At 40.4% G+C, this 13,467-nt stretch overlaps 2 protein-coding genes across 3 annotated transcripts in view; one reads left to right on the forward strand and one right to left on the reverse strand.

The window, feature by feature from the left end:
- The window catches only part of VEPH1 (ventricular zone expressed PH domain containing 1), a 212,218-nt gene that overhangs the window by 154,118 nt on the left and 44,633 nt on the right, over window positions 1-13,467 (reverse strand). The gene's annotated exons all lie outside the window — the stretch shown is intronic.
- Window positions 7,472-13,020, forward strand: PTX3 (pentraxin 3). Its single transcript, XM_060099984.1, has 3 exons — window positions 7,472-7,710; window positions 8,156-8,560; window positions 12,023-13,020. The coding sequence occupies exons 1-3, from the start codon at window positions 7,581-7,583 to the stop codon at window positions 12,634-12,636; spliced, it is 1,149 nt and encodes a 382-aa protein (XP_059955967.1). The 5' UTR covers window positions 7,472-7,580; the 3' UTR covers window positions 12,637-13,020.

Raw genomic sequence — 13,467 nt, forward strand, 5'->3', positions numbered from 1 at the left:
AGATATGGAGGCATGATTCAGACAACTGATACATGGAAACTATGCCTTATTTTTATGAATAGTTAGAAAAGTAGCAATGCAAATTTAGATCCCCAATTTCTGCACTATTTCAAGGGAAGTTTAGACTCAGGTTGTTTGTCACAGGTGATCTGCCTCAAAGACTTGTATGGACAACTGGGTTTAAAATGGTGGAACCTGAAGAAAAAGATATGATGTAAGGTTTGCAGGGACTCATCAGCAAACAACATATGGGAAACATCTGCTTATCATTTTACGGTATGGATTTTTTTAAAAAAATCCTCTCAAGAACTTAAATGTCTCAGAATTTGTTTCTAGGGATTTCTCGAACAAGAATTTTCTTGCTTCTATTTACTTTAAATTTGGCTGTGTATATAGAAGACTTACACAGAAAGAATCAAATTAGCAGTGATTATACATGTGTAGACCCTTATTAAATGGTGGGGACATTTAGATATGAGGATTAAGAAAAGAAGGCCAGAATTTTCAGAATATCTATGACTAAATTTAATGAAAGGGTGATCCTGGGTCATGGTGAATATATCTCGGTGACGATAAATAATGAGAATTGCTTTTTCCACATATGGCTCATAGAATTAGTCTCAAACAGATTTTAGTCATATGCCCACAGACTCCAAGGTATTGGAAATATTCAGGGTTTTTTTTTTAATGTGAAAAACATTGTTTTATTTTGTTTGTTTTTTGTTTATTTTTACTAATTTTACTAAGAGCTTTTTCTTAAAGGATCAGGAATTGTCAATGTCATGCCCAATCTCTACAAAGCACATTAGCTCATAGAACTTAGCTATGTAGACATGCTGATTAACTGCTAAAAAAGGTCATAATAAATGGAACTGTCATTGTAATTGAAGACAGGAACAATACTCATTAAAGGTCCTGGGGGGCTTCCCTGGTGGCGCAGTGGTTGGGAGTCCGCCTGCCGATGCAGGGGACACGGGTTCGTGCCCCGGTCTGGGAAGATCCCACATGCCGCGGAGCGGCTGGGCCCGTGAGCCATGGTCGCTGAGCCTGTGCGTCCGGAGCCTGTGCTCCGCAACGGGAGAGGCCACAACAGTGAGAGGCCCGCGTACCACACACACACACACACAAAAAAAGGTCCAGGGACCCCTGAAGAGGGAAAACCCAGATTAGTCATCTTTAGCTTACTTGGATTTCGATCAAAGAATACAAAGATAAATAAGGGCTTTTTTAAAAATTTGAAATTGATGAAAACACTTTGGTGTAGAAATCCTATAAATTTCATTCATAAGCTAATATATTCTTCTTCATTATGAAATATGTCAAGCCATTAGACAAATATAGGCAAAAATATAAGGGCCACTGGTGTGCCTACCAACCAGCTTTACCAAAACTTAACCTTGTACCATAATTACTTCCCACCCCCACTCACTTCCTTTTCTCCCCAGAGACAACCACCAACCTGAAATTGGTGTTTACCATCTTCATGAATGTTTTTACACTTCAATTGTATGTGTATATATCAACAAGCATTTATAGTGTTCTTTGCATGCTTTAAAATTTTATATCAATAGTATATTATACATATCTTTGTGCAACATATTTTTTTCCCATCCAACATTGTGTTGAAGTTTTATATCCAAGAAGTTCTCCTTCATTTATTCTCACAGCTGTATGGTATTCTATTGTATAAATATGCAACAATTTATTCATATACTTTATGGTTGGAAGATTTTTATTATTGTTATTATTTAATTTCACCAATAGTGCTGCAATTTTTAGACTATTTCTTTGTGCATAAATGGGAGATATTCCCTTGGGTACTGATTCTGAGCTTAATGTGCTTAGAAATCACCTGGGCAACTTGTTAAAACACAGATACTGATTCAACAGATTGGAGGTAGAGCCTGAGAATCTGAATTTCTAACAGGCTCTCAGGTGATGTTGATGGTCCCTGGACCACATAATTAAGTAGCAAAGCAGTGGGTTTTTCCCTGGGAGTTAAGTTTCTAGATGTTTCAAAATTTCTTTGCAACGTGGTTGTAGTAGTTTTCTATAGCTGCCATAAGAAATTGACAAAAACTGTGGCCCAGAATAAGACAAATTTATTATCTTATATTTCCATAATACAGAAGTCTGGCATGAATCTCACTGGGCTAAAATCCAGGTACTGGAAGGCCTGGGATCCTTCCTGGAGGTTGTAGGAAGGAACCATTTCTTGGCTTTTCTAGCTTCTGGAGACCACCAGCATTCCTTGATTTGGGGTCTCCTTCCTCCATCTTCAAAGTCAGCTACAGAGCAACTCTTTGATCCTGCTTCTGTCACTACACCTCTTCCTCTGCTTCTCTCTTCTGCCTCTCTTCCACTTAAGCACCCTTGTGATGACACTGGGTCCATCTGGATAATCTAGGATTATCTCCTTATATGGTAACCTTAATTCCATCTTCTGTGCAATGAAACACAACGTGTTCACAGGTCATGGGGACTAAGACATGCATATCTTTGGGGAGGGGTTCATTATTCTGCCTACCACCACGATTATAACAATTTACATACCCACCAGGAGCATGAATGTTTCTGTTGCCAACATTTGGTCTTGACAGACATCGGTTTTTGCCAATCTGATGGGGTGTAAGATGACACCTCATTTTTTGTTTTAATTTTCATTTATTTAATCACTTGTAAGGCTGAGCACCATTTTTATATGTTTTCAGGTCATTTCCTCTGCTGTGATTTGGCCATTCATATCCTTTGCCTATTTTCGGTTGGGATGTTTGTGTTTTCTTATTGATTTGTAGAAGTTCCTTATATATTCTGGACACTAATATTTGGTCCATTAGTTTTAAAGTTGCAATCCTAATGGAGTTGATTTTTAAATTTTTTATTTTATGGTTTATAAAGATTTTGTTATTGAGAAATTTTCCCCTAATATAATGAATATGTTCATAAAAATATTCTACTATATTTTCTCCTAAAAGCATTATGATTTTTTTTTTTTTTTTTTTTTTGCGGTATGCGGGCCTCTCACTGTTGTGGCCTCCCCCGTCGCGGAGCACAGGCTCCGGACGCGCAGGCTCCGGACGCGCAGGCTCAGCGGCCATGGCTCACGGGCCCAGCCGCTCCGCGGCATATGGGATCCTCCCAGACCGGGGCACGAACCCGTATCCCCTGCATCGGCAGGCGGACTCTCAACCACTTGCGCCACCAGGGAGGCCCCATTATGATTTTTTAAAAAAATTATTTTATTTATTTATTTGGCTGTGTTGGGTCTTCGTTGCTGCATGCAGGCTTTCTCTAGTTGCGGCGAGCGGGGGCTATTCTTCGCTGCAATGCATGTGCTTCTCACTGCAGTGGCTTCTCGTTGCAGGGCACGGGCTCTAGGCGCGCAGGCTTCAGTAGTTGTGGCTCTCGGGCTCTAGAGTGCAGGCTCAGTAGTTGTGGCGCATGGGCTTAGTTGCTCCATGGCATGTGGGATCTTCCTGGACCAGGGCTCGAACCCGTGTCCCCTGCATTGGCAGGCAGATTCTTAACCATTGCACCACCAAGGAAGACCTATGATTTCATTTTTATGTTTGTCTTTAATCCATATGGATTTTACTTTTTGTACATATGAGGAAGGGATCTAACTATAAATACATATTTGTGTGTATATAAACAATTGTCCCAGATCAATTTATTGAGTGGCCAACTGTTTCCCTTCTGATTTGTAATACCTCTTTCATATATAAAGTCTCCCATGTATCTGGATCTGTTTATGGTTATTTGTCATACCTTCACCAATTATATATTTTCTTCATTACAATAACTTTATAATAAATCATTATATCTCACAGGGCAAATTTCTTCATCTTCTATTTCAAATTCCTCTACTTTATATAAATTTTACCATTAGTTTGCCAACTTCCTTGAAAAACTAAGTTAGGATTTTTTTCTTCACATTGAATATATAGACTAATTTGGAATAATTGACATCTCTGTGAAACTGTCTTCTTATTCAAGAACTTGATATATTCTTTTATCTATGTAATTTTTTTATGTCTTTCAAAGTTTTGTGATATTAGCTGTGCCTTATATATCTTTTATTAAATAGATTCCTAGGTATTCCATATTTGTTGTTGTTATTGTAAATGAAAGTTTTTGGCCTTTTAAAGATATTTTCTATTTATGTGCTGTATTAAGAAAGCAACTGGGCTCCCCTGGTGGTGCAGTGGTTGAGAGTCCGCCTGCCGATGCAGGGGACACGGGTTCGTGCCCCGGGCCGGGGGATCCCACATGCCGCGGAGTGGCTGGGCCTGTGAGCCATGGCCGCTGGGCCTGTGCGTCCGGAGCCTGTGCCCCGCAGCGGGAGAGGCCACAGCAGTGAGAGGCCCGCGTACCGCAAAAAAAAAAAAAAAAAAAAAGAGAGAGAGCAACTGATTTTTGTACATTGACCTTTCATCCAGCAAAAGTTTAGTTCTTTTATTAATAAACTGTCTTTAGAGTCTCTTAGATTTTCTGTATATAGATAATCAACTTATAATAACTGATGACAACTTCGTTTCTTTCCATCCTTATTCCTTACATTTCTTTTTTGTCCCATTTTACAGGCTGGGACCTCAAACACTTTGATGAATAGAACCAGTGTCCACTGGTATTGTTTTGTTATTCCTGTCTTTAAAGAGTATGTTTCTAAGGATTCATCATAATGTATGTACATGTTTCTATACATTTTTGGTATTTACATTTTATCAGTTTAATTTCCTGTTTCCTAGTTTGAACATGAATGAGTGTTGAATTTTATTAAACGATTTTCAGTGCCTGTCCACATGACCATATGATTTCTCCTTTAACTTGTTATTGTAGTAAATTAATGAATATTCTAATGTTTAATCAATCTTGTGCTCTTAGAATACACTCAGCTTGGTTATGATGCATTTTAATGCATAGATTGCTGGATTTTGGCTCATACTTCATTTAGAGCTTTCACATCTATATCCTTAAATGAGACTGACTTGCAGTTTTCCTTTCTTGTACTGACCTTGTCTCTTTTTAGTATCATACTTACTAGACATATAAAAAGAATTTAGTGCATTCCTGCACACTCTATTCTCAGAGGCCGTTTATATAAGATGGGGATTATGTGTTCCTTGCTTGGTAGAACTTGCTTATCAAACCTTCTGAGCAATGTTCCATATATTTCATCATATCAAAATTTAAATTATGTAGTTTAAATTTCTGTATCCTTTCGCAGTTTTTTTGGCATTTGAATGATCAGTTATGACAGAAGTGAACCTATCAGTTATGAGAAGTTCGTTAAAACCTGTCTTTATGATTATGGATTTGTCAATTTCTTCTTATAAGTCTGTCAATATTTGGCATATTTTTTGAAACTACCAGATAGTTCTGAGATATCTTCCTGGTAAAGCGTTTCATCATAATTTAATTGCTCTCTTTGCTTTAATGTCTACTTTTGACTGATATTAATACAACTATGCTAGCTTTTTCGAATTGCTCTTGTTTGGTATATTCTCTCACCACTTTTAAATTTTTTTGTTTTCGAGATTTCTAGATTCTTATGTTTTATGTGTGACTCTTGTAAGTGACTTATAGCTGGACTTAAAAAATATTTCTATCTGACAAACATTTGTCTCTTAACTGAAAGTTTGTTTCATTAATATTTATAGTGATTACTGGTATATTTGGATTTATTTTTATGTTACATTGTGCTTTTTACTTATCTTGTTCTGTCTATGCTTTTCTTCCCTACTTCACTGCTTCCTATTGAATAGGTCAAGTATTTTGGTATTTTTTTAATTCACTCTATTCCTTCTATTTGGACATTTTAGTTCCTTTTGGTTTTGGTGGCTGTCCTTTAAAAGATAAACATTCTTGAACTAACAAAGAAAAATTAATTTTCCTGTCTTGAACAATGAAAGGACTTTAGAATTACTTTCTTAGCTCTTTCTTCCAATTCCTTAATATTCTCTTCAGCTTCAGCCTAATTTGTCTTTAATCCATTCCTTGAATTTTTTAAAAATTTCAATTAACTTTTTTTAATTCTAGAAGTTATATTTGATTCTTAAAAAAAAATCAGTGTCTTTTTCTTTTTTCATGTTTCCAATTCCTTTTTCTAGATCTTAAATCACTTTAAACACACTTATTTTCTAGTTTCTAGCTGATATTTTAAATAAATGAAATTCTTGAGGGAGGGGTGTCTAATCCCTTTTGGTTTCTGTTGGTTCTCATTTATGGTGGATTGTTCCCTCATATGTTTAAATAATTTTTATTATGAATTTATTTTTACTGTGTCAGATAGTATACATTTGAATCTGGAACATGTATGAGGGCAGGCCCAAAGTCACAAACTCTTAGAGACCCTGTAGAGTTCAGTCAAAGAGAGCTATGCTTACTTCTCACTTTCTTGTGCTAGGGCAGAGACCAACTGAAATCCAATAGGTAACTCCTCACCCTGGCCTAAGCCTTGTTCCCATATGGCCATTAACACTTGGTTATCACAGAACGGATAACATGTCCACCCCTTCACCTCCCCTGGGGGGAGGGGGCCTAGCATCAGCTCTTGGGCTTACTGGTCTGTTTTTGGTTCCCTCTCTTTGGCCTCTGGATATTTCCCTTACTTTATTGGAAGCTTATTTGTACATTTAAAGTTTTTATTATTATTCTAATGTAAACACATTTCTAGGTATTTTTTTTCACCAGAGTTTTCAGCTTATATAGATCTCCATATATTGGCAGAAGCAGGAATCCCTAAATTTACTTTAGAAACATGATCTTTGACTCTAAGCCTAGTGAAATAATATATCCACATAATTTCAGGTTATGAAAAGAAACATACCTAAAATCAGTTAATTCCTTTACCCCAGCTCCTTCTCATTTTAGGTTTACCAGTTTTGCTGTATTTGTCATTAGAAAGTCCATTATAAAAGTATATTTGCAACTCCAGAAGGATTAAAGGTGGAATAACTCGGAATGGATTTTGCTTCTAGAGCCATACAAATTTTTACTGTGTTGGTTTATCTTGAAATCAGAGTAACTTTCACAGTTTAGACCTGTAAAACTGTGTACAAAGAAAAGTGAAAAAAAGTTTTCTATACATAATGGTGGTGAAACAATGTGAGTGCACACAAAATGCCGAAATGATGCTCTTAGTTTCACACCTCTATGCCTGCTGAATTATTTCTCCCCCTAACACCCCTCCCCTCCCTCTCATCCTTCAGTGCTACCAATTCAAGTTACAACAGCTAATCCCCAGGGGGAGACAGTCCTAGCCCAGTCTCCCCACCTCTTTCCCCTCTGACCCTCTTCCAATTAATCTGACTGCAGTGTAAACCTTTGTGGTTTACTATTGTGCAACTCCCCACGTCTCCTTCGCCCTCCCACCCACCCCTCCCCCCCAATTCAGGGGAACTCCCGTGAACGCAGTGCCACTGGCATTACTCATTCATCCCCATTCAGACCTTCCACAGCATTTATTAAGGGCTCTCAGCTCCTGCCTCTCACTCTCCTCCGCTCCTTCTCCACTCACTTGAGAGCCTCTTGTCTCGTCCCCTCCCGCCGTCTGTGGGAAGAACTTTGTCTCTTCAGCAATGCATCTCCCTGTGATTCTGTTTTGTGCTCTCTGGTCTGCAGTGTCGGCCGAGAACTCGGATGAATATGAGCTCATGTATGTGAATCTGGACAATGAAATAGACAATGGACTCCATCCCACTGAGGACCGTAAGTTCATTTTAACTGTTTCTCTGCTAACCCTATTTACATATCCGCCTCTTTGGGTCTAAGTATTATACATATATTTTGTAGCCAATGAAATAAGCAAAAAATTTAGTTTGTTTTGCAAAAGAGAAAAGCACGTTAGGAAAGGGAGAGGTTTCAAAAAGTTACTTCTGTCAGAGATACATAATGGGTCAAACTGTATGAAATCGCCGATATTCTCGTTTTGAGCTCCATGAATGGCAATTTCATAGAGTTCAACTTCATATAAACTTGCAGGGTTTCTGTCATACTCGAGATATTTACATGCTGTTTTTTTACAGGTATCCTGAAAGGAAAGGGGGGTACTGGGTATGAGTACTTGGGACCACCGAAGGAGGTCGGCATTTTACAAGGCACACCCGAGGAGGGCCTGGGCGGGTCGGTAACGCGTTTGTGTCCCGTGCTCTAGCTACGCCGTGCGACTGCAGTCGGGAGAACTCCGAGTGGGACAAGCTCTTCATCATGCTGGAGAACTCGCAGATGCGGGAGGGCATGCTGCTGCAGGCCACCGACGACGTCCTCCGGGGTGAGCTGCAGAAGCTGCGGGCTGAGCTGGGCCGGCTGGCGGGCAGCCTGGCGAGGCCGTGCGCGCCGGTGGCCCCCGCCGAGGCCAGGCTGGCCCGGGCGCTGGATGAGCTGCTGCAGGCGAGTCGCGACGCGAGCCGCAGGCTGGCGCGCCTGGAGGAAGCCGGGGCACTGCAGCCGCAGGAGGAGGCGGGGCGGGTCCTTGGCGCAGTGCTCGAGGAGCTGCGGCAGACGCAGGCCGACCTCCGCGCTGTGCAGCGCTGGGCGGCAGGACGCTGGCTGCCAGCAGGTGAGGACGCTGGGCCGGGCGGGGACCCCCACGCGGCTTCGTTCTCGGAGCGCGACTTGCGGGACGCCGAGTCAGCCAACCCTCTAGGGGAGGCTTTAGTGGGAGGAAACACACACACACACACACACCCCCTTCTGTTTCTCCATGCATGGTCACAGAGCTCAGACACACCATACAAGGCGGGAAAATTGCTTTCAAAAGTAGTCTCCAGTCCTGAGGAACCCAGAAGATAGATGTGCACGTAATCATCAGAGTCTTGAAATAGACGTCAAGGGGCCCCAGACTGACACCCGATCCGACCAGGCGTTACAGGAGCTCTATTGGCCGGTTATAACCGTGACCTCTCTCGGTGTCAGCTTCCCTCCGTTAGGGATTTCCACTTCGTCTAATTTTAGCCAGCTTCTCTCTTTAGGAGAGCTCTGGTTCCCCGCGCTATTTCAGGGCCCAGCCTAATTTTTAGGAACATTTTCCAATCCCTGGGCTGGCCCCTCCTCCCTGCCAGTTCCAAACAAAAGACTTGAGGCTGAATCTGATCTCCCAAGGGGTCCCCCCAGGCCTCGGGTCTGTGAAATGAGTGCCAGAGTGATGGTCCAGGGTGTGAGGTTTGGAATAAACCAGAGGCTGAGGGATCCAAAGAGAGACAGTAAGATGTAGGAGCCAACTGGTATCCAGGTGGCACCTCAGGGATGTGGAGGATCAGGGTGAAACAGGAGAGAGGCAGTTCAAACCAGATGCAACCTGTCGAAGTCCCATGTAATACTAAGTGAATATTCAAACACATGTGGGCCCGAAATGATACATTTTAAAGACGGTTCAAGGAAATAAAGAGTAGATTTGGAGCCAAGTAACACTCCTTTGTAAGTCAAAATTTCTAAGAAATGGTGATGTAACAATTGTGGGTTACATTAGAAAATCTGTGTCCTATGTAAGAAAATATGACTTACACTTTTCCTGAGCATCTTATGAACAGAAAACAATTACAAAAAGCACCATCCTTTCTTTATGTCCAATAAAGCAACTCTTATTAGATGGGGTAGGAGAAGCATCATGCATGTGTGAGAGCATGTTTCATTTAAAACTGCAGAAACCATACCAGAATATGAGTCTTTCCTAAATAATTGAGGACTGTCTATCAGTACAGAACATATTTTTTAAAATATTAAGTAGGGCTTCAGAGGGGGGAAAAATCATAAAATCAAATATACAATAGATCCTCAACGTAAGTGACAAGAAGACAAATTATAATTCTTTAGCTGTTTTAGTGGATGACATTTCTTGTCTTTTGCAAACCATGTAGTATCATTGTACATATCACATACCAGGAAAACTGAAGAATTACGCTGTTTCACTTCCACCTCTGCATACTAGTTAGAGCAGAAGAGGGATGTATTTCTGAATTCAAAAATGTTAATTTCTTATTATAATACATCCTCTACTAATACTTTTACCCACATGCTTTGATTTCTCCTCTCTTGGTTTCCTGCCAGCTTGGCTCCTAAGGGATTCCTAATCATTCTGTTGTCAGCCTCTTAAGAACCTGGTTTTAATTCTGTTTGGCCTTTGATAATATAATCAGAAAAACCTATTAGTTAAAAGCCATTTCATGAGAGAGTTTCTGACATTTTAAAGACATATCAAGAGCCTCAATCACTGGCCCCCAAAAGAAGCCACAAAAAAACTTGTCAACATGCAGTTCTACTCCATGAACTCACATAACCAGTGCAGCCGACAGGGGAAGCTGGGTCTCTGAGAAGCAATCAAGGAAGGCTTTGGAATGCAGTCCTAACTGCCTGGGCTTATTTAAACAGGAAATCAGTTCATGAGATTGTAGTTGGCACCCTCTCTGAACACTACTGAAACATTACAGAGAATATGCCAAATGCCCATGCATATGGTGATCTTTTGTTCCATGATCTTTGATTGATTTAAATAACATAGCTAGAAAAGCATGTACCTACCAATTTCATCTGAAAAAAGAATCAACACCTCATTAAAAATTAATTTTAAAAAATCTTCAGAAATTCAAGTTATTCAGTGAAAAAGTTAATACCAAAGTATGACAGGACCAATTCTGTGCTTTAGTATGATAGTTATTTTTCTAGGATTTTCTGAACCTCATTATCTTCTCTATTTCTAAAGGATAAGGTCCATCTGCTTAATTTTTTCAGAATGGAGCCTAGCCCTCAGCCACTTGTAGGCAGTTAGCTTAGTTTACCACACTTTGCATGGATATTTGGTTCCTGTAAGTTCTGTCTATTCACCAGTTAGTCTTTTTTTTTTTTGCGGTATGCGGGCCTCTCACTGTTGTGGCCTCCCCCGTTGCGGAGCACAGGCTCCGGACGCGCAGGCTCCGGACGCGCAGGCTCAGCGGCCATGGCTCACGGGCCCAGCCGCTCCGCGGCATATGGGATCCTCCCAGACCGGGGCACGAACCCGTATCCCCTGCATCGGCAGGCGGACTCTCAACCACTTGCGCCACCAGGGAGGCCCCACCAGTTAGTCTTTAAAAGCTCTGAGAGTTTGCTTTTTAAAGATATCTTATGGTAAATCTTCTTTAGGTTGTTATAAACTGAATACCTAGCCCTAATTTAGATTTTAAAAAATTCTTTCTTTATATGGTCTTTTATACATATATGAGGTTAGCACAAGGCAGAGCTCACTTGTTAAAGGTTTTAGCACATTATTTCCTAGAGACACCTAAAAGGTCTTCAGTTCAGCATCTGCAGCTCCCTGACTGGCCATGTGACCTGGAGATGGACAGAGGTGGGAATTTACTGAGCTCCCAACCCCCAAGTTTGAAAGTCTCCTTCTAAGTGCGTTATTAGCAGAAATATGTACTCCATTCGACCCCTTGGAAGAATTCACTCTTCCTTAAAGGTTTTCTGTTACAGCTTACATAGCATTAATAAACATGTGGACAGAGTAAGAATTTTTAAGCATATCTTTGGTGCACAGGGCTCTTCTCGACTGCTACATGCTTGTTCTTTACAGACTTGCAGAATATTATAAGGAGAATGGAAGAGCCTTTGACAGATAACTATAAAGCCTGGAGAGATTGTGGGGCTCATCGAAAGCAACACAGCTTACTAGTAGTAAAACAAACTGAATTCCAGCTCTTTTAGCCAAATCCAGGGGTTCTTCTACCACTAAGAGGCAATGCAGTGTGCTGGTTAAGGGTGTGGCTCCTGCAGCCAGAGTGCCCAAGTTCAAACCCAATTTTACCATTTCTCTGTGCGCCTTCTTTTCCATTTACATGCTTCTGAATGAGACAGTTGATTTTCCTTATTCCTGTTTTCTTTCCTCTATAGAGATTATACTTGGGCCCCTCAAGTCATAACATTTTGCTGCATATAGTTTTTCACTGTAGTCATTAAAAGGCCCATCCTAAAATACCTAACTGCCAGAATCATTTCGGAATGAATTTGTATTTTCTTTCATATTGTTACTTCCTTGCTACTCTAGGTTGTGAAACAGCGATTTTATTCCCCATGCGTTCCAAGAAGATTTTTGCAAGTGTGCATCCAGCAACACCAATGAAACTTGAGGCTTTCAGTGCCTGCATTTGGGTCAAAGCCACAGATGTGTTAAACAAAACTGTCCTGTTTTCCTATGGCACAAAGAGGAATCCATATGAGATCCAGCTGTACCTCAGCTATCAGTCCATCGTGCTTGTGGTGGGTGGAGAGGAAAACAGACTGGTCACCGATACTGTGATTTCCCTGGGAACGTGGACCCATCTGTGCAGCACCTGGAATTCAGAGAAAGGGCGTGTGGCCTTGTGGGTAAATGGTGACCTGGTGGCCGCCACTGTAGACATGGCCACAGGTCACGTTGTTCCCGAGGGAGGAATCCTGCAGGTTGGCCAAGAAAAGAATGGCTGCTGTGTGGGTGGTGGCTTTGATGAGACATTAGCCTTTTCTGGCAGGCTCACAGGCTTCAACATCTGGGATCGTGTTCTCAGCAATGAAGACATAAGAAAGACCGGAGAAGCAGAGTCCTGTCACATCCGGGGCAACGTGGTTGGGTGGGCAGTCACGGAGATTCAGCCCCACGGAGGAGCACAGTACGTTTCTTAAGTGTGGTGAAACTCTACTTAAAGCCAAAGAAAGAAACTCACATTTTAAGCATATGCCACTTGGGAAGGTCTAAAAACCTGAATGCATTATTAAGAACACTTGAGACTAATGAAGGAGAGAGTTGAGATCAATCTTTATTTATCTTGGCAAAATACTGAATAAATAGTCGAAGGGGAGACATTGGAGAAGGCTTTTGGGGATATTGTTACTAGACTTTATGCCATGTGCTTTCAGATTAATGCTGTGTCTTTGTCAGATAAACTCTCAAATAATGAAAAAAGACTGTATGGTTGAACAGAAGAACAATTGTTTTACTTTTCTTTGGCTAATTTTGTTTTGGCCAGAGATGAATTTTACATTGGAAGAATAATAAAATAACATTTGTTGTCCACTGTTCATTGTTATTGGTACATACCTTATTATGAAAAAATGATGATAGAACATATTTATACTACCATGTGACTTAACAAATACAAATGTAGTGTGGGTTATAATCAAATGTCACTTTTTTGAGGAGATAGTTTTATAAGTTATATTGTAAAATGGTTTTGTATTAATTTTATTGAGACTATTTTTGTAAATCTCTACTGTAAATAAAATATTTTATAAAACTAGTCCATGTCATCTAATTATAAATTTAAAATGTTTGGGAGCAAATCCACACTTTTTTTAATCTAAAGCAGGCAATTAGTTTTCAAATACTAATCTATTATGTAAATAGTAATAGTTACTATTGTTAGAAACAAACTATAGAGTTGTTTTAAGCACTGGCTTCCTATAAATCATAGGCAAGAAATATGATCTTGGCTAAGTCAATTCATCTCTCTGGGT

This window comes from Mesoplodon densirostris, chromosome 5 (assembly GCF_025265405.1).
Source record: "Mesoplodon densirostris isolate mMesDen1 chromosome 5, mMesDen1 primary haplotype, whole genome shotgun sequence".
Taxonomy (NCBI): domain Eukaryota; kingdom Metazoa; phylum Chordata; class Mammalia; order Artiodactyla; family Ziphiidae; genus Mesoplodon; species Mesoplodon densirostris.

What these genes read in the sequence shown, in the direction of transcription:
- PTX3 (XM_060099984.1), top strand. Translation starts at nt 7,581, where the DNA reads ATGCATCTCCCTGTGATTCTGTTTTGTGCTCTCTGGTCTGCAGTGTCG. An exon ending in ACTCCATCCCACTGAGGACC is followed by an intron (nt 7,711 to 8,155) that starts GTAAGTTCATTT and finishes CCCGTGCTCTAG; the next exon opens with CTACGCCGTGCGACTGCAGT. An exon ending in AGGACGCTGGCTGCCAGCAG is followed by an intron (nt 8,561 to 12,022) that starts GTGAGGACGCTG and finishes TTGCTACTCTAG; the next exon opens with GTTGTGAAACAGCGATTTTA.